Raw genomic sequence first — 20,830 nt, 5'->3', positions numbered from 1 at the left:
GGTTAGACATTAGAGGAGGTAATATAAGGAGAAACAGAAGACAGGACTTAAACGTCTAGGAGTTTTGTTTTGTTTTGTTTTTTAAAGAAGTTCCAGGTTTACCATGACTGGTGTAGCAAAAGTGTACAGTGGGTTGAACAGTGACCCCCCCCCCCCAAAATATGTCCATGTCCCAGGACCTGTGAGTGGGGCCTTATTTGGAAACAGGATCTTTGCAGTTATAATTAAATAAATGATCTTGAGATGACACCATGCAGGATTGTCTGGTGGGTCAAAAACCCACCGATAAATGTCCTCTGAAGAGAGGCACAGAAAAAAAGATAGACGTGAACAGGGTGGTGATAGATACTGCTGGGGGTCAAGGAACACCTAGAACTGTCAGAGGCTAGAGGAGACAAAGAAGGATTCTTTCCTAGAGACTTCAGAGGGAGCTGCTGACACCTTCGTGTAAGAATTCTGGCCTCCGGAGCTGTGAGAGGACACATTCCTGTTGTTTTAAACCACCCAGCTTGTGGTCATTTGTCATGGCAGACCTAGACAATGACTACAGGCAGTTGCCTGAGTGAGTTATTCTCAGTATTAATACGTGAGTGTAGACAGCCCAGCAGTAGTGAGCAATGAAGTGCCTCACTGGGGTCCTGCTGTCACAGTGTTACCGCGTAACAGCTCTGTGACCGCGGGCATGTTACTGAATCTCTCCCAGCCCCCGTTTCCTCATACGTAAAAGTGACCGTGCGCTGAGACTAAGTGAAGTAACCCATGTAAAACTCTTAGCACAGCATTTGGCACATTGAAGGTATTCACTAGACGTGAGCTCTCATCAGTATGTAGCAGAAGAAAAAGGAAAGCTTTTCTTTCTAACAGAAAACCACAGCCTGCTTAGAAGCAATCCCCATAATCGACCGTGGCAAAAGCTGTGAAGTATCTAGAAGATACTCTGCCCTGGAGAATGAAGCACACGGTTTTCTCAACCGGGCTCTGTCCTGTGGAGCCATCAGAGAAACACTCGGGAGGACAGCAAACAAGATGCCAGCTCCCAGCCTCGGATGACCCCAAGAGAAGAATGATGGGCCAGAATGAGCACACCCAAGTTGAACAGAGATTAAGTGTAACATAACTGGTTTTGGTTCAAAGAGTCAATTCCGTAAGTATAGCCAATGCGAGATCCAGGGGACGGGTAGGCAGATATTAAAGGGGGATTCACCATTAGTTCATTATAGGCCAAAAGCCCCAGGTGGTTAACCAAAATAAATAAGAGACTTAGTTATAACATGATGGACATCCAAGGCTGTCTATAGAGAAGAATAAGGGAAAACGGTAAATGGAAGCTGAAGAAGGGGAATGTTTTGTGATTAGAGATCTCCGAGAAGAGGCCTTACGGTCTGTAGTGGGCTCTCCATTATCCAGACGTCTGCACAGAGAGGCTAGAATTAACATTAAAAAACCCAAATCTCTCTCTCTTTTCTAATGTTTATTTATTTTTGTGAGAGAGCGTGAGCAGGCGAGGGGTAGAGGCGGTGGGGACAGAGGACCCAAAACGGGCTCTGGGCTGCCAGCAGGGGACAGTCCGACGTGGGGCTCGACCTCACAAACCACGAGATCACCACTGCGCTGAAGTCAGATGCTCAACCAACTGAGCCACCCAGGCGCCCCAACCCAAGTCTCTTGCTTGCCACTGCCCTCTACATGGGTGTGTCTGTGGCCCCAGTGGACAAAGGGACATCACTCTTAAATCTATAGAGGACAGTGCTATACAAGGCAAGCGGGTTGGAACAGACAACCATTTGTTTTTATCTAAAACCAGGGCTCCTGGATTCAAAGAACTAAAACAGGATGTGACTGAAACTGAGGCAGCGTACTTCTCCACCCCCATACCACGCCAACGGGCACACTCATCGTGCTGCAAGAGATAACAATCAGACTTTGGGTTTGTGGGAGAACAAACCTTGCCACGTCTGCTCCCAGCTGAGATACAGCTTAGTGAATGTGGAGACTCGCCTCCAGGCTGCCTTTGGCCTTGAAAAGTATGGAAGGAAAATCCTCCTCTGTGACGGCGGTGAATACATGACTTTGACTTTATTCCCCATTTGTCACACTTCAGCCATTTCTGTGCACAGCCAAGGGCGCAGGCTGCCCTTCTCCGAGGCTTACGGCACAGGGGGAAGTAACCTGGGTAGGTAGCTCGAAGGTCGTGAACACCCAGAACTGAGCTGTACCAAGACATGGAGGCAGTTGGCAAGGTAGGCCACTCCACCATTTTCTTGTCTGCTCCATTCTTGTCTGCTACAGCAGACAGATGCAAGGCATTACGTCTAAGTGCAACTGACCCAGACGTTTTGGCCTTTTATTAGACAGGTATGATATGGCTGCTGCCTGGATGAAATGAAAAGTTCCACAGCAAGGAGAATGAAAGGAAAGTGGGTTTTGAGCCCTATCTAGCGGCCTGATTTGTTTATGGTAAGTATGGTAGGCTGAAAAGTGCACCCCCCCACCCCCCAAACTCATGTCCATCCAGAGTATCAGAATGTGACCTTAGTTGGAACTAGGGTCTTTGGGGCACCTGGGTGGCTCAGTCAGTTAAGCGTCTGACTCGATTTTGGCTCAGGTCATGATCAGACGGTTTGTGAGTTTGAGCCCCACGTCAGGCTCTGCGCTGACAGTGTGGAGCCTGCTGGGGAGTCTCTCTCTCTCCCCCTGTCTCTCTACACTTCCACCACTGTCTCTGTCTCCCAAAATAAGTAAATAAGCTTAAAAAAAAAAAATGAATGGGGTCTTTGCAGATGTAATTACGTTAAAGATAAAATCACACTGGATTAGGATGGGCTCTACATCCAATGACCGGTATTCTTGTAAGAAGGCCATGTAAAGATGCAGAGACACACAGGAAAGAAGGCCATGTGATGAAAGACAGAGAGATTAGAGGGACGCAACCACAAGCCGAGGACTGCCAAGGACGGTCAGCAGCCACTGGAAGCAAGGGAGAGGCATAGGACAGATTCTTCTGTCAGAGGCGCCAGAAGGAAACAACCCTGCCCATACTCGGATTCTGACCCTCTGGCCTCCTGAACCATAAAAGCGTAAATTTCTGTTGTTTTTAATCACTCAGTTTGTGATAATTTGTTACTGCAGCCCTAGGAAACCATCACAGGAAGCAAAAAAATCTAGGCTGAAAAGATTCTCTCTGAGTAGAAAGAGGAAAGAGAGTTGGGGTTTCACAAGTAGCCCGGACCGCAGTGAGCCCTGGGAGGGCCGCTGGCGGGGTGTGGCAGAACAGAGCTCTCTCCATGGGGCAAGAAGACTGGATCCTGAAACCCTGGGTTCTCAACTTCTGCAAAGGTCCCTTCATGAGCGGGAGCAAGACCACATCCACTCTGAAGGAGCTTTGCAGGTTCAGGGGAGAGCCAGCGTCAGCTCTGGCCACCGGAGCACAGAGGGCTGTTCCTAAATGCTGCTTCAGGAAAACCCCTAGGACCTCCATACCATCGAAAGACGATCACGTCAGATTAGAATGGAATTTCCCACCAGCCCCAAGGAAATGGGCGCAGAATCAGATTTAAGATCCAAAATGTGACATTAAACACTTGCATTTATAGAACAATATGCATATTCCCTGGGAGGGTTTTCAAGGAGACAACGTTCAAATAATCTTTACCAGTGAACCCTTTGGGGGTGTCTTTCTCATCCACCAACCAGAGAAACCCCCAAGGGATTTTAAGAGAGATAGACAGACAGTTACGATACTCGGTCACTTACCTTTCTTGGAAGCTAAACCAGTTTCCTTTACACTATTCACATAGAGCCTTCGAACGCCATCTTCTTCCACAGAGGAAAGGGAAAAGCCTGGAAAACACAAAGACAGAATGGTAGGGCTCACACCTTCCGAATGTTTGCCAAACAACACGAAATACCTGCTGTGAACTAAGTATGTTCAATGTTTTCGGTTACAGTTTGGAGCAATTGTTTTTTCCTTGTTCGTATTATTTTACAAAGCACACAAAAAAATGTATTTTTAGATCACTCTAAAAAAGCCACTACTTGCAAAAATTAACATTACCCGGTACATCTCTCCTCACACCACCTACCTATCAACCCAAATGGAAGAAAATTATTTTGTTTTACCTTGCTTGCTAGCAAATGCCACAGTTTTATTTTTTCCATTGTCTCCTCCACAGTGCAAACGGGATGATTAGCATATCTCAACTGGGTCCTTCGGCTTTTTGCAGCCAATCCTTGTCCTAAGATATGTTACACCTGAACAACTATATGGTATGTGTCCAGCCATATGTATTGCTATATGGACACCGAGTTTAATTTAATAAATCTTTGCATAGGGGGATTAAGTACTGACTTACTTTACAAATCTTATTTTATACTGAAATTCATTGATTGCACATTCTACTAGAGTGTGATCATAAGATTATCTTATACTTGTCCAGGCTTCCAGAGCCCAAAGCTCATTAGCTAATCAATCTTGGGCTTGCTACATCCTTCGGGAAAAAAGGCAGAACCAGACCCTGAGTTTCCAGGTGGTTTGGGGATCTGAGGGGCTTCTAATTCCGTGGCCACAAGCCCTGGGCACCTCAGCTTCTAGACATTCTCATTACAACTCTTTTCTGATCAGGGCGACTGGCTGGCTCAGTCAGTGGAGCATCCAACTCTTGATCTCAAGGTCATGAGTTCCAGCCCCAAGCTGGGCAGAGATTTTTATTACCTTTTTAATGTAAATTTATTTATTTTGAGAGAGGGTGAGACAGTGCAACAGGGGAGGGGAGAAAGAAAGAGAAAGAGAGAGAAAGAGAGAGACAGAGAGAGAGAATCCCAAGAAGGCTCGGTGGAGAGCCCGACACGGGGCTCGATCTCACAAACTGTGAGATCATGACCTGAGCTAAACTCAAGAGTCGGGAGGCTTAACAAACTGAGCCACCAGACACCCCGAGATTACTTAAAAGTCTTTTCTGATCTGTTATCTCCTTTCCCTCAAGTAAGAGACTGTGGCAAACACCCCGAAAAGAGCAATCAGAATGAATGCAGTTGTGAAGATACGACATAATTTCAGGTCTGGGAGAAGAATAATCCCCTAATATAGGTAGTTACCTTAAGGGTGAAGGCAAAAAAAAAATCACAGTGCTTTTGAAGAGCAAATAAGCAAATAACAACAAAACTGAATAATAAATTACAGGACTGAGACCCAGGGAGTCATCAAGACTTTTCAGGCCGTGTCATAACGAACATGGGTTTTTCTGTTTAGTTCACAGGATCAGGAAATAGATACCCACACTTAGGCAAAACTACCAACTGTCTTCGCCCACTACAGTATCATAACTCCCTCAGATGGGGAAACACAGGCCATACCCTGAGGACTTTCTGGTCTTTATTTGACTCTTACTTTGAATTCCATTCTTATAGCAACTTGTAACGTTCAGATTATGTTTCAAGAAGACCCACTCAAATCGGGGCCCCTGGGTGGCTCAGTTGGTTAAGCGTCTGACTCTTGATTTCGGCTCAGGTCATGATTCGTGAATTCGAGCCCCATGTTCGGATCTATACTGACAGTGCGGAGCCTGCTTGGGATTCTCTCTCTCTCTCCCCCCTCTCTGTCCCTACCCTGCTCGTGCCCTGTCTCTCAAAATAAACTTTAAAATAAAAAAAAAAAAAAAAGAAGAAGAAGAAGACCCACTCAAGTAAAAATAATTTTATACATGAGCCAGTTAAGTGATATTAGCCCTAACACAGGTTTATCTATCTGCATTTCAGTAGAGAATTTCTCTTATCTGTTAGAGTAGATGCAGAATCAGGGGCAATGCCAAGAGAAAGAATGGATACAAATTCATTAAAATATAGGCATTTCCTTTCTGAAATGCTGAGTTTCTGTCAAGTTTTGAGACCACATTTCTTTTTCTGTTAAAACAAGTGAGCAGGGGCACCTGGGTGGCTCAGTTGGTTGGGCGTTTGACTCTTGAGATCAGTTCGGGTTGTGATCCTGTGGCTGTGAGATCAAGCCCCATGTCGGGCTCTGTGCTGAACGTGGAGCCTGCTTGGGATTCTCTCTTTCTCTCCCTCTCCCTGACCCTCCCCAACTCCTTCTCTCTCTCAAAATAAATAAACATTAAAAAAAAAAAAGTGGGCAAATGACAAGGTGCCAGGGGACAGGATCAGAAGATGCCAGTTGGTGACAGAGGTGACAGTTGAAAGCCTGATACAAACCACATGAGGCCAAAATCAGTGGAGATGGCTGAACTATTCCTTTGCCCCCTTCCCTCTTTTCTTGGTCTATTTTTTTTTTTTAAATAATCAAAAGATAATAACAAGGACTACAAGTGACTATGAGATTGGTGCTGGGCAAGCATGGCTCCGAGAAAGAGATCAGACCCCTCTAGTTGGTGGGAAATCTCTGTGACAGGACTGCTGAAGAAAGCTTTTGCAATAAGTTTTCTGGAAGTTCATTCAAGGGAAGCCAACATTCACAAAGGGAAACGGCACTTCGGCTCTGCACTGGAATTCATATTGGAAGACACCTGTTGGGGGGTCAGGCAAACAGGACCCCCTCCCAGCATTCAGAAAGGCAGCTCTCCCCACGCTCAGCTACACAGCACACACTACCTCGGGCTCTCAGAGACTCAGGGAGCAACCTCCATTTCGAGATGCCAGTAATGTGCCCACGCAGGGGAGGGGGATTACAGCCATCTCCTAAATTAACACATGTAAGGAAAATATTGTATATCCTACAGTTGGATTATTTTGAGATCACTGGAAAACACAGTAATTTTGACAGTTTTTTTCTTCCTTTCAAATAGGATAGCAACAATCTAATTCCCAGCCAATAAACGTAACATAGCCCCAGATGACTGCCAACAGGAGGCAGAGGGAGTTATTCAAAATAAACCCAACTTAACCCACCAGGAGGAGGTACCACGAGCGGCAATAATGCTCTCAAGAATGAAAGGAAGTGATTAAAACTAAGAAGAGAAACCAAGAAGACAAACGCCTGTGATGAGCAACCAGAAGATCCCTCATACTAAAATCTATAACCAAGGAAAAGTCATGGCGTCATCAGAAACAGCAGGGGAGTACTCAAAACCAGATTCCAGGATACAGGGAAATTCAGCAAATAGGACAAGTGTGGACACCTCTGATAGAAATGGTACATGTGACCAAAAATGCAACAGCAGAAGTCCCCGTAGAAGAAGGAACGTTCACTTGCTGCAACGATGCATCCTTTACTTCAAGGCAGCCTGGGGGTCATGCTTAGTCTATCTCATAACTCTGTGAACTAATTTCAACAATCAGTTCAGGTTGAGATGCAGGGAAGGGCGACTGAGAGAGATTAAGGAAGGGCCAAATCTTGGGGCGCCTGGGTGGCTCAGTCGGTTGAGTGGCCGGGCCGACTCTTGTTTATGGCTCAGATCATGATCTCGAGGTTCATGGGTTTGAGCTCCACATTGGGCTCTGCACTGACGGTGTGGAGCCTGTTTGGGATTCTCTCTCTCCCTCTCTCTCTGCCTCTCCCCTGCTCATTCTCTCTCTCTCTCAAATAAATAAACAAACAAAAAAGAAAAGAAAAGAAAAGAAAAGAAAAGAAAAGAAAAGAAAAGAAAAGAAAAGGAAGTGTCAAATCTTTCCACTGGTTCAGTCAGTTGGATTATTAAGCCCTATTTTCCTCCCTGAAGTGTTCTAAAATAGAAGACAGCATGTAGTTTGTGTTTGGATTTTTGTATGTTGGTATATGCTAGTAACTTATATATATACTGCACTGTATATATATTGAGCTCAATATACGGCAGGAAGCCAGACTTGAGTGGGTGCTAACGTTAAATACTGCTGAGCTGAATTTAGAATCCTTGGTAGTTCTGGGGGCACCTGGGTGGCTCAGTTGGTTAAGCCCCCGACTCTCAATTTCGGCTCAGGTCATAATCTCACTGTTCATGAGATTGAACCCTGCATCGGGCTCTGTGCTGGCAGCAAAGGGCCTGCTTGGGATCCTCTCTCTCTGCCCCTCCCTTGCTCAAGTGCTCTCTTGCTCTCAAAATAAATAAATAACCTTAAAAAAAAAAGAATCCTTGGGGATACCTAGTTGGTTAAGCATCTGACTTCAGCTCAGGTCATGATCTCGCAGTCCTTGAGTTCAAGCCCCGCATCAGGCTCTGTGCTCACAGTTCGGATCACGGAGCCTGCTCCGGATTCTCTCTGTCCCTCCCCCACTTATGCTCTGTCTCTATCAGAAATTAAAAAAAAAAAAAGAATCCTTGATAGTTCTGAGGTCAGAGGCAACCAAGTTAAGTCTCTTAGGATGGGGGACTCTTTAACTTCTCCGTCAATACGCTGTTGGAACACCTTCCACCAGCATGAACTGGGCACTCAGAATAAATGGTTTTGCTGAGGTTATTAGCCACACATAGCAGGCTCTAGAAAGTGAAGTCCAAGAATTGGCACCATTGGTGACTGATAGTAACGTAGACAGAAACTGAGATTAAGCACTGTGAGCACAGCCGTTAGACAATGGCACACCTCCAAGCATGAGCTTTGAGAGTTTACAAAAGCAGTGGCGGTCCACGACAGACTGTTAAAACAAAACAAAACACCCTGCTTCTTTACCTCAGATATTTTGAGAAGCACTGTTGACAATACTTTCTAGGGTGATGCCTGAGGTGCTAAAATACCTTCAGGGTGGAAATGTAAATGGGGTCTGTGAGCGCTTGAGTCGATAAAAACATATAAAAAGTATAGCTTTTTTTTTAGAGATTTTTTTTTAATGTTTTATTTATTTTTGTGACAGAGAGAGACAGAGCATGAATGGGGGAGGGGCAGACAGAGAGGGAGACAGAATCACAGCAGGCTGCAGGCACTGAGCTGTCAGCCTGAAGCCCGACATAGGGCTCGAACCCACGAACCGTAAGATCATGACCTGAGTCGAAGTTGGACGCTTAACCAACTGAGCCACCCACACGCCCCAAAAGCATAGCGGCTTTATGCCCAGTTCCCGAGTCCAAGCACCCGTCAATCTTACAGTTTCATTCCAAGACCTTGAAATTCAGCCCTGTCTTGCTTCTTGCTACTTAAAGAGAAAAGGATAACTGTCACGGTGCATCTCACTTTGGAGAAGCCAGACACTTAAGTTACAGCACTGCCACCAACTACTGCTTTAATTACCAAGGTCACGCTTCCGATGCATAATAAGCCTTCTGTAGACGTTTATCCTCTGCCATCAAAAAACATCCTCTGGGTGTATGATGTCTTTAGTTTCAAGGTCAAGAAGTAAACAGCATGAAGGTGCAACGCAAGTGACCAGGGTCCAAAATGAGGTTCTCTTCATTAGGCCAAATACCCTAAGGAATGTTCAGAGATGAAGAGTAGTGGCCTGTGGGAGCGACTATCCTGCTGGTCAGTGAAAGTTCTGAAGATGCTCAAATGCTAAGAAGCCAAATTAACTTAATTCAGAGAGAAACCGTAAATGAGCAAAGACGGTAAGCTCCATGTGTCTGCATCAGGCTTTCTGGTTCTCTTCCTTCCCACAAATAGCAGGGCTAGAGTCCCCTTGCCCCTTGGGGGCAGGCGGGGCCAGGGGACTGGCTTTGACAATAAACTGTGAGGCCACCAGCACCTGGCTCACCGCGCCTTCTCTCTTCCCCTCCGCCAAGAGACAGACAACGCCCCAGGCGGCCGCTGCAGGCCTGTGTCCGAGAGTGAGGGTAACATAGAGTCAAGCCAAGCCACAAAGGAGGCACGGTGAATTCAGGAAGCCCATTTCACTGTTCTGAGCCACCTCGGCCAGCCTCGCCACTCCTGACTAATATCACCGTCTGGATTTCCCCTCGTGGTTTCCTCAAGCACCAACTCCACTGCTATTCAAATCATACAGTGTGATGCTAAGCAGTCTGGGACATATGAAGGGACGACATATTCGGCTACGCCAGAATGCAGACAACTGTGTAGAAAACCATCAACACGGCAAACCTGTTATTCTTTCAAAGGTCTGCTTATAAGTTTGGCCCCTGGCTGGCCATCCGGGAACTTGGATTTTGGGTGGGTTCCCAACACCCTGACGAGACTCACCGGGCCTAAAATTTGTACAAACGATATGGCTGACGCCGAACTCCAGCTTTCCCCTGCTGGGAGCCTGAAACTTTGGTACATGCTAGGTAGAGTGCGTCTACATGACTGGGCACTGAGTCTCCAACAAACTTCCCCGCTAGACAACACCCCACGTGCACTGTCCCAGCTTGTTGCTGGGGGAATCGAGGACGTCCCGTATGACCGGGGAAGGACTCTTGGAAGCTTGCACCCACTTTCCTCAGACCTCACCCCATGTGCCTTTTCCCTTTATTGATGCTGTTATTATAGCTTCTCTGTAATAACTCACAGTCATGACCAGGACGATCTCCTGAGTCCTATGCGTCCTCTTAGTGGATCAGCAAACGTAGGGGTGGTCTTGGGGACCCCCAGCACAACACCGAAATAAGTTCTTTTTACATTATTTGTGGAGGAAGGGAGAATAACGAGTATGTTTGAGGAAGAGGGGTGTGAAGGGATCATTTCTTCATTACTAGGGTATATCATACTATAATCTATTCCCGATACACGCATTTCCTATTTACGACAGAACCCCAGTAACCCAAAGTTATGAAATTTAACCCCAATGATTAAAGCTATGAAGTTTAGGCTGAAGTCTGCATGGTACCCACAGTAAATCTCTTCCCTTCCCCCCCCACCCACCCCCCCAGTTTGGCCGCTGTGTATATAGCACAGAAGCCAGATGTGCTATCTGTTTTAAATAGGCCCCAAAGACGTTTTACTGAATTGTAAGTAAGTGCCTGTTTACACAGGAATTGCTTTAACTTGAGAAACACCAAAGATCAGAGAAAAATAAACATACCATAATTATCACTGGCTGTATCTGACTTCTCAATCTGGATGTTCTGAGTGACTTTTGGACAAATTTCAATTTCTTTGTACAGCTGAAAAATGACAAAGAGTCTGATTAGGATTGCATTACAAATATCTTATTAGGAATAGACATCATTTTGTAAGTCTATTTTTTCACAATTGATACTTGGAAGTAAATTCTCATCACATCACAGCCTTTTTACTGAACCGAACCCAGTAAAAGTCAAAAGAGAAATTTAAAATGCACGCTCCCAAACTTGGCTACCGTTCCAGTTTCTAAATAATGTCTCTTCCCTTTCTAGATCTCTCACAGACCTGAAAACTATTGCTAAAGTAACCAAAAATCTCCAGTACTGGGGAAAGAAATCATTAAAATCAGAAAGAGGCTATAAAAATCTTGACAAGGGGGCGCCTGGGTGGTTCAGGCGGTTGAGTGTCTGACCTCGGCTCAGGTCACGATCTCACGGCTTGTGAGTTCGAGCTCCGCGTCAGGCTCTCTGCTGTCAGTGCAAAGCCTGCTTTGGATCCTCTGTCTACCACCCCCTCTCTCTTCCCCTCCCCTACTCTCTCTCTCTCTCTCTCTCTCTCAAAAATAATAAGTAAACATTTAAAAAAAAAAAAAAAGATCTTGACAAGGGATTCCTAGAAATAGGAGAAGTTTCTGTTCACATGCCATTTTGCCCTAAAGATTCATAGTAGCACAAATAGGTGTCGACAAAGAATAGCATTGAAACAGACAATAATTTATATAAATGGAGGAGATTCTCTTTTAGCCACTGGATTATACCAAGTTAGCTAGAAAACTAAGGCACATAAATTAATCAATTCTCTAGAAACCCAAGAAAGCCGCGGGGGGGGGGGGGGTACGGGGAGGGGCGGGAAAGATAACAGAAAGCTGTAGTTCGCATATCAGAAACTTTACTTCGATTTAATTTAATTCACTTTCATATGTCTACAACAATCAGCATCATGGACAATAACTTATGAAGGTTTTCTCAGCTGTCCATGTGCCACACAAGTGTCATTCCATTCAACAAGCAAGGGAATAAGGCTGGAGAGGAAGCACTTTGCTAAAGGTTTTAAGGGCAGAATGGGCAGAACAGGGATTTGAACCCAGGTCTCGCTGGCTCCAGAGGTCAAGTTCTCTCCACTATACGGCAATGCCTGGTACACCACCTCCAGGTGGCGCTGAGAGGTACCACAACTTCTTAGGTAAGCAGGACAAAGGCCATTTCCAAAGATTATGATAAAAATTCCAAAACAAATAAATGTGTCAAAGCTCATATGGAACTGGAAAACTGTCATTCAGTTTTGAAATGAAAAACTCTGGTGCCAAGGTCAATAACAGAAGGCTGTGCTTTAGTACGAAAGAGAAGTCTTGGTGGTTATTGAAACTTGCTCGCATCTCTGACCACACAGTCATTCACCCAGAAATAACGTAATTCAGGCAAGTAGAAAAGAATGGTAGTTTCTTTCTCTTCACTTTCTTAGGGAGGCTGACAGGTGGAAGAAGGAGCCTTGGAAAGAGGCTGCTAGAATAGAAAGGGGAGCAGAGTCCTGGGAACAACGACCACACAGCCCAGATCCTCTAGAACATCCTAATTTAATGCAACTTCCGCCAAATGCAATGTGTTAGGGGTGTCATTTCATGTGGGTTTTTTTTTCCTTTTATACTTCAGAAAAATGTTCATTCGAATAAATTCTGCAATCAGAAGAAATCAGTTGTGAAACTGATCTTTAGTTCAGAAAATGCAGTTACCAAAGTTATAAATACCAAATATAATAAAGTTTTATGCAATATTTTAGGACGCCACGGAATGTGCAATAAATGCTATGCACTATGTTTCCTTCAAATTACTTTGAGCCTCAGTTTTACTTTTTACAAATTTCCTCGAGAGTCAAACTCTTACCCTAGGTGGCAGTATATCACTGTTGCAATCATCTCCAGAAAGTTCCTAATGGTTGCCACAGATCCAGGGGGAATACAGCTTTGTGAATAATCTTTCCCATTCTCTCATAATATTGCCTCTTACTTTTCTTTGGAACGGTGTGAAAGCTGTTGTGTCTTTTACCAGCCCCAGACAATACCTAAGTGTGATCTAGATATAAGCCCCTTGGCCACAGTATGTTCTCAGAGTGGTTAGACTAAAATTGTGTTTAGTAAAAAACACTAATAAAAACATAAAATCTCAAGAAGGATATGCACTTTAAAATATATTTTTTCAATGCAACTACAATCCCTATCTGAAACTAGAAATGCTGAAATTTCATAGGTGTTATACAAACATCTTTAACAGCAAAACGTCACACGCGTTCCCTTTATTTTATTAAGTCAATGATGTGTCACATTTTCCTTCCCTTTTTTTTTAATGTTTATTTATTTTGAGAGAGAGAGAGAGAGAGAGAGCACGCAGAGGAGGAACAGAGAGAGAAGGAGAGAGAATCCCAAGCAGGCTCCGCACTGCCAGCACAGAGCCCAATGTGGGGCTCAAACCACGAACCCTGAGATCACGACCTGAAATGAAATCAAATCTGATGCTTACCCAACTGCGCCACCCAGGTGTCCCTTTCCCGCTTCTCAAAGAGCAGATTAAAAGATCATCAGATTTAAGAACAAACTTGATTGCCAGGCATTCGAGTTATCATGAAGTCAGGATCATGTCTCACACATCTCCGCTGGGTGCCCTGGTCCAAGCCAGCATCACCCGCTGCCCCAATTACAACGCACTAACCCCCTGCTCTTTCTCAGCAACTTCTCTTGTGCCCTGTGGTCCATTGGCCATGTGGCACATGTTCTACGGACACAGAGCCACAGTGAGCCTACTAAAACAGAAGTCAACCAGTGTCCTTCTTCCTCCGGGGTTTCCCCTCTCATGTAGGCCCTACATGGCCCATCCTGCTCCCCTCCTCCCTCCTCTCTTGCAGCCTCACCCCCTCTCCAGCCACTGACCCTCCTCACACACAAGAAAACAACCTCCACCCTCGCCATCCGCCCCCTGCAAGGGCCTCACCCAGCTTTGTTCCCTTAGCCTAGAACACTTTCCTCCAAAATACCTCTACGACTCACTCTCTCACCTCGCTCTGTTCACACATCAACCCAAACACAGCTAAAGGTGCAGAACACTCTGTTTTTGGATGCCCCACCTCTCTTTCCACTTGACCTAACCTTTTCTTTCCAAGCTCTTCACATCCTCTGAAATACTGCACGGTTACATGTCGTTACGCAAAAAATCTACATATTTTTGTATGTCTCCACAAACTTGAGTGTGGGTTCCACAAGGAGTAGAGATTTTTTTCATTTTCGCTCCTTTTAAGTAGGCATATGCCCAATGTGGGGCTTGAACTCATGACCCTGCGATGATGAATCACATGCCCTGTGGGCTGAGGCCGGCCAGGTTGCCCCGAGGAGTAGGGATTTTTGATTGTGTATCCCAGTGCCCAGAACAGGCACAGTGGTGCCAGGCACACATAAATGCTAAATAAATATTTGCTGGATGAGTAAATAAATCAATTGACCAGTGTTTCTGCAAGCTCTTTATTCCCACCTGTCACTTTAAGAAAAACACATTGAATAAGGGTCTTGAAAAGCCAGTGCCTCCCTATTCATTATCAATCCATCGATGGGGCCTAACAATTAACCAAATACAAAAAAAAGTGGCCAAACAGGTACCACTTCTATTAAAACATAACCAGCAGAGCAGATAAGTAGACGACCGACTAGTCATGGTCATTCACAAGCAAGAGGATCCCCTAACCCACCAAAGATACATCCTAGACCCCTCAAAGCTTTCAAATCTAATACACACTTTTCCTAATAACTACAGACTTTACTATTAAAGAATGTCTGGTAAAACAGTGTCAGAGAATAAAACATATCAGGACAGCCATCTATGAATGAGTTACTTACAAGGAAACAGCTTCATACGTGTGTGAGTTTCGCTAGTCTGTCAAAAATAAAATGGAGGTGGGCTACAGAAACTAATCGACCGTGTATGGTCTGATGCTTATTCAGTAAGGGTCAATAACCTGAAATCTGCAAACTCTCAAAAAGCCTCCAGGAACGCTGTGTGTTCAGACACCCCCTGCCTCGGAATGACATTAGAACAAGTTTAATGGCCTATATGGGGGATTGGAAGCCAGGGACCCCTGGGTAGAATCCAAGGGGTCTGTGAACTTCAATGGTGGGGAAAAAAAATGCCATCTTTATATCCACTAACCTGTAACTGAAACTTAGTATTTCCTTCAATCATAAATAAATGTAGGCAACGAATACAACAGTACTGGCAGTGACTATGACCTTGTCACCAGTAAAAATCATGGTTGTTCCCCAATCGCATTCAGGCTGCTGCCAGTACTTCAAAACAGTAGTAGCTAGCGGATCTCCCGCTAGGTCTTATTATTTAAGGAGCCAATAAATAAGCACACGTTTTATCTATAATTGTAAAAATATCTTGGATAACTATTGCAACATAATTATGCCATAGGTGATCCTATGTGCTTTATTTCGTGCAACTGAAAACAGTAATCTGAGAAGGGAGCGTAAAGCTTTGCCAAGTTGCCCAAGGTATTCTTAAGAACAAAAAAGTGAAGAAACTTGGTAAAAGCAGAGATGCGAGTAAGCAATACTCACTTGCATTCTGAACGATAAAATGAACGAGTCTATGGCATTCGCCTCCTCAGGGACCTCTGAGCTGGAGACCTTTTGCAAAGAGCAGGAAAGATGCCATGCTCTCTTTGCATTTTAGACTCTTAAAAAAAATTGTGATGAGAACATCTGTCCGGCAATTGCAGATACACACAGACCAAGGTTGGTGTGCCTCAGTCTCCTACACCAGATGAGCCACCCAATGGCCAAGACTCAAAAATAATAAGCGCGTCAATATAATTTCAAAAGACATGTCTCAAGTCCCTACTATGTGTGAAATAGGAGGGCCATGGAAGTCGGTTAGAGGCAACATATGAAAGTCTTAACCACCAAGATGCAAACATACCGGTGGTCAAAGAGCTATCCCAGTCTAATCAGCCCCGCACTTTCCTTTCTTAAGTAAGGAAAAGGGTTTTCTTTCCTCTGCTCAGAGAGAACAAAGTCAGGGCTCTGCCCCATGCCAGCCAGAGGAAAAAAAATAAATCAGCTACTCTCTCTGTTAAAAGCTCCCTCTCCTGTTAATGCTTAATTGTTCAGGCGATGGTTGAAAATAGACTCATCATTTTGATCTTTCATGGATTGCATCACATGGAAAAGTGCGACAAACACCCTCCCCCTCCTATTTATTAGAAACACTTAATGGGGCACGAGGGAACATTTTAGGATGATAGAAACGTTCTAAAGTAGGGCTGCAGTGGTGGAAACATGATGGTATGGTGAAACCTCACTGAATTGTGTGCTTAAAAACTGGTGAGCTTTAGGGGCACCTGGGTGGCTCAGTCCGTTAAGTGACCAACTTCAGCTCAGGTCACGATCTCGCGGTCTGTGAGTTCGAGCCCCGCATCGGGCTCTGTGCTGACAGCTCGGAGCCTGGAGCCTGCTTCGGATTCTGTGTCTCCCTCTCTCTCTGACCCTCCCCTGCTTGCTCTCTGTCTCTCTCTCAAAAATAATAAACATTAAAAAGATATTGGTGAGCTTTATCGCATATAAGTAAACGTCAAAAAGAGTTGACTGAAAACAAAATTCCCTATTAAATTTTAAATCACGCTTCTCCTTTTCAGAAAGAGACTATGCGGGTTCAAGTTTTCAATTCTGCTTTCTGTGGTGCAACCATGTCTGAAGTCATCCTGTTATCATTCACGTATCCACGGCCAGCAGCTCGGTGGCCCCCAGAGGAATGACTAAGTGCAGAGAGAGAAGAACAAATTCTAAGATAGAGGCGCCTTGCTCCCAAATTGTCTCTTTCCTGGAACTGAAAACTATACCACTCGGCTAACAAAGAAGAGCTTGTTACTGTGTTATTTCCATGACAACCATTTACTGAGCATCTATTATGTGCACTAGTATCTCTCATCTTTGCAAAATCCTAGAAATTAAGCCCAGTTGACCCTTGAGCAACGTGGGTTTGAGTTGCATGGGTCCACTTTTCCAGAGTTTTGTTTTGTTTTGTTTTTTTTACAGTTACTGCAAATGTATTTTCTCTTCCTTAGGACTTTCTTAATAACATTTTCTTCTCTCTAGTTTACCTGATTCTAAGAGTACAGTACCTAATGCATGGAACATGCCAACTGTGTGTTCACTGACTGCTATTGTTATCAGTGAACTTCCAGTCAACGGTAGGCTATTAGTAGTTAAGTGTCGGGGGAGTCAAAAGCTGTACTTGGATTTCTGACTGTGCAGGCGGTTAACACCCCCAACCCCCGCGCTGTTCAAGGGTCAACTGTATTAGCACATCTTTTGCCAATATCACAAAATTCGTAAGCAACGGGGCCGACATAAAACCCATCTCTAGTTTAGAACCCAAGTCTCATAATGAAACCCAAACATACCTAAATGTCCCCAGGCACCTATATAAATACAATTACAAAAGACTGGGACATAGACTCACACGGCAGCATTTTCACCCAGAAGGATTCGACCCATCGGTGTCAATACCCAAGTAGAAGTCATTCAAAACCAGAGTTAGTGCTTTTGTTCCTGACAATAGCCAGCTGATCTTTGAGTCACCACGCTGCCGGGAAAGCTAGGAATAATAACTAAAATTCTACCTGAGGGTCAGCTCTGGATTTCAATTTCTCACGATCGCACAGCCTCACTCCTTGCAGACACAAAGGTGGCATTTCTACTCTACAGACACATTGTGATAAGTAAGGCCATCTTCGCAAACTTCCGAGCTCTGAATGAAGTTCATTTATTTTAGAATTCGTTCTACTTCACCAACCACAATTAGTACAAGCACACATATAATTTAAAAATAATCTCCTACAGAATGTACTTGGACAACCGTCATAAACATTACCAGCTCATAAATGTCCTCCTCGGGCTTTGGAACGTAGTGTTGCATTTTGTTTTCTATTAGAAATTTCAGACGCAGGTAATGAGCAGAGTGATCCAGTTGATGTGTCTGGGACAAAAGAAAGGAAAAAGAAAACGTTCAATAGTAAACAGGAGTATTTAGTGCACCACTGACATATTATCACTATCCCCCGAGAATCATAGAGATTTGTTACTGGGGAGGGCGTAGGGTTTCTACACCTCCTAGGAGGTTTACCTCTAAAACTCAAACTTGAAACGAATTTTCATTGAACAGATGAGTAATATTCCACCGACAGCTTATGATTCAATGGAAATAACTGAGTCACATCTTCACTTCTGCTTATCTGAGTCATTACCCTCTTTAACACTGGTTTTGCAACAGAACCCCATCAGATCAGGGAGGCCCTTCAACATAATTCCAAACATACAGAGGTGATTAAAGAAAAAGTCACAGAAACAGTAAGGAAAGATTCACAGTGACAGGGAAAAGCTGTGCCCTGGCAACGTTGTTTTTCTAGCCACATGGGGACACTGGGACAGTTGCTAATAGTTCATTTGCAGGCGAGTCAGCGTGAAGACAAGGCATTTGGATTTCAGTCTTATTTATATACACCCCAAGTGAGACTCCCTCCGGGGGCAGTGCAGACGGGCATGTGTCCAGCACTGGCAACACATTGAATGACTTACCCAAAGAAAACAATTCTAAAATAGTTAAGGGTTGAAATTTCCAGGCCTACTCCTTTGGTTCAGAATGGGTCGATGGATTTTTCTCCTCTAGAGAGTCACCCTCGATTTAACGTTGCGGTAAAAGCGATAGTCGCAACGTGGCTTTATAAATAATCCTCCACGTGCATTCGTGAAGATGCAGAGAAAAATGTAAGAAAATGCTCTTTGAAAGTTACATGGCAGCTTGAAAATGTATTGTCAGAAAACGCTTAAGTGAAGCCACTTTTTAAAGCATTCTTATCCCTCAGAGATGCATCCCAAAGCACTAGTAGATAAAAGATATGATGTCTAAAACTCGCTTCCAAAAGAATCCAGAGCAGGGGGTGGGAGGGGATGAGTAAACAGATGAAGCATAATTTGGTAATTTTGGTTAATTATAGAACCTTGGTGACAGATACGCAGGAGTTTATTACACTATTCTCTGCTCTTACAGGAGTTTGAAATTTTTCATAAATATTAGATCTCTTCACACCAAAAGCTCTACTGGTGAGAATTATTGCAATATAAGTGAAAATTAATCTTTTGCTGGCTTAATCCTCTTTCTACCTACCCTGACCCCCCCCCCCCCGAATTTTAAAGGCTAAACTAAGAAAATTCTGATAATTATTCCAATAGTAGTCATTCAGTCCCATCTAACGAAATCTAAAGTGTGCCAGATGCTGTGTGAAACACTGCAGATATAAAAATTAATAAAACATAAATGCAGCCTTCAATCGTGTGTGTGGCTGTGGGGAAGAGGGGGGCAGAAAACAGAAGATGGGGTGGTGGTGGCTTTGCTTTTTAAATAAATATACATGCAACAGGGGTGCCTGGGTGGCTCGGTCGGTTGGGCGTCCGACTTCGGCTCAGGTCATCTCACGGTTTGTGGGTTTGAGCCCCGCGTCGGGCTCTGTGCTGACAGCTGGGAGCCTGTAGCCTGCTTCAGATTCTGAATCTCCCTCTCTCTCTGCCCCTCCCCTGCTCATGCTCTGTCTCCCTCCCCAAAATAAATAAACATTAAAAATTTTTTTTAAAAAATACATGCAACATAGGCATCCTGCATTATTACAAAAGCACATTTCCAGAAAGTGGAAATGAGTTCGTTCTGAGCACCTAGGAGAATGATAAAGAAGTTTTCTACCCTGCATCCTCTCCTGAGTAAAGTGATAGTTTGAAACCCGCTGTGTGACCACAGATACCGCTGAGCCAACACATTCCCACGTACCTGACTTTCAGGCTGTCACTGTCTGTATTACGGAGGTCAAATGCTCAGGGTCTGACAGACCCAGATGGATGGTGTCTAAGGTAATAAGAATGATTATGGGTAATCCCAAGAAGCATGTAACAGGGAAGCTTTTGTTGGTTTTTTTGTCTGTTTTTGTTTTGAGAAAGAGAGAGAGAGAGAGAGCATACATGCATGGGGAGGGGCGGGGGGCGGGGAGAGACAGACAGACAGACAGACAGACAGAGGGAAAGAAAATCTTAAGCGGGCTCCAAGCTGAGCGTAGAGACCACCACAGGGCCCAATCTCACGACCCTGAGATTATGACCTGAGCTGAAATCAAGAGTCGGATGCTTAACTGACTGAGCCACCCAGGTGCCCCAAAACAGTGAAGTTTTACAGTGGGCTACCTATTACTTACAGGAGGGCTGCTGAGACAAACAAATGAAATAATAATATTTAGGGTAAGATGATAGGAAAAGTTTCCCTCCAGAGACAGAAGCTGCAAATGCTTCCCACCTACCTAGGTCCTCACCGAAATCTTTCAACAGAAGAAAAAAATCGTGTTTGCCATCTGTTTCTGACTGAGGTGGGAGGAAAAGAGCAATGAAACTTCATGGGGTCTTGGTTAACAGGAACAAATTCACTTGGCAACCTTACTGTCATCATTAATAAACACTTTGTGGACACTCTCAATAATGCTGACACTTAAACCGTTTTCCGGAAGTCGGACCCAAGGAGCAACCTCACCTAAGAAGCTTGTGGTTCCTGAACCCTCAGTGGGAGAGACAGACAGCCCCCTGTCAGGCACCAAAGATCTTAAGATGGTCCTGATGAAGAGTAGAGAGGTTCTCATCACGCCTTAAATGCTGCTGTGCTGAAACATTTATACAGATGTACAGAGAGCAAAAAATAACAGCTGTCTAGGTACCTCACTCAGAGTGACACAGCAAGGACAACAAAAGAATGGTAAATACAGCAATGGTAATGAGGCCGATTCTTGGCACCTTCCCCTCCATCATCATCTTTGTCAAACTTCTTTAAGTTACAATAATGTCTTG

At 44.4% G+C, this 20,830-nt stretch overlaps 1 protein-coding gene across 8 annotated transcripts in view; it reads right to left on the bottom strand.

Moving 5' to 3' along the window:
• Nucleotides 1-20,830, bottom strand: part of TIAM1 (TIAM Rac1 associated GEF 1) — a 381,899-nt gene that overhangs the window by 56,972 nt on the left and 304,097 nt on the right. For all 8 annotated transcript variants that reach the window (XM_042955204.1, XM_042955210.1, XM_042955205.1 and 5 more), the window contains 3 exons: nucleotides 17,826-17,930; nucleotides 10,871-10,952; nucleotides 3,754-3,840 (listed from right to left, as the gene is read on the bottom strand). In XM_042955204.1, coding sequence (XP_042811138.1) covers nucleotides 3,754-3,840; nucleotides 10,871-10,952; nucleotides 17,826-17,930 — 274 coding nt within the window. The remainder of the gene's footprint in view (nucleotides 1-3,753; nucleotides 3,841-10,870; nucleotides 10,953-17,825; nucleotides 17,931-20,830) is intronic.

The sequence above is a fragment of the Panthera leo genome, chromosome C2 (assembly GCF_018350215.1).
Source record: "Panthera leo isolate Ple1 chromosome C2, P.leo_Ple1_pat1.1, whole genome shotgun sequence".
NCBI lineage: Eukaryota > Metazoa > Chordata > Mammalia > Carnivora > Felidae > Panthera > Panthera leo.
The sequence above is the reverse complement of the archived record's forward strand: the minus strand, read 5'-3'. Positions and strand labels throughout refer to the sequence as shown.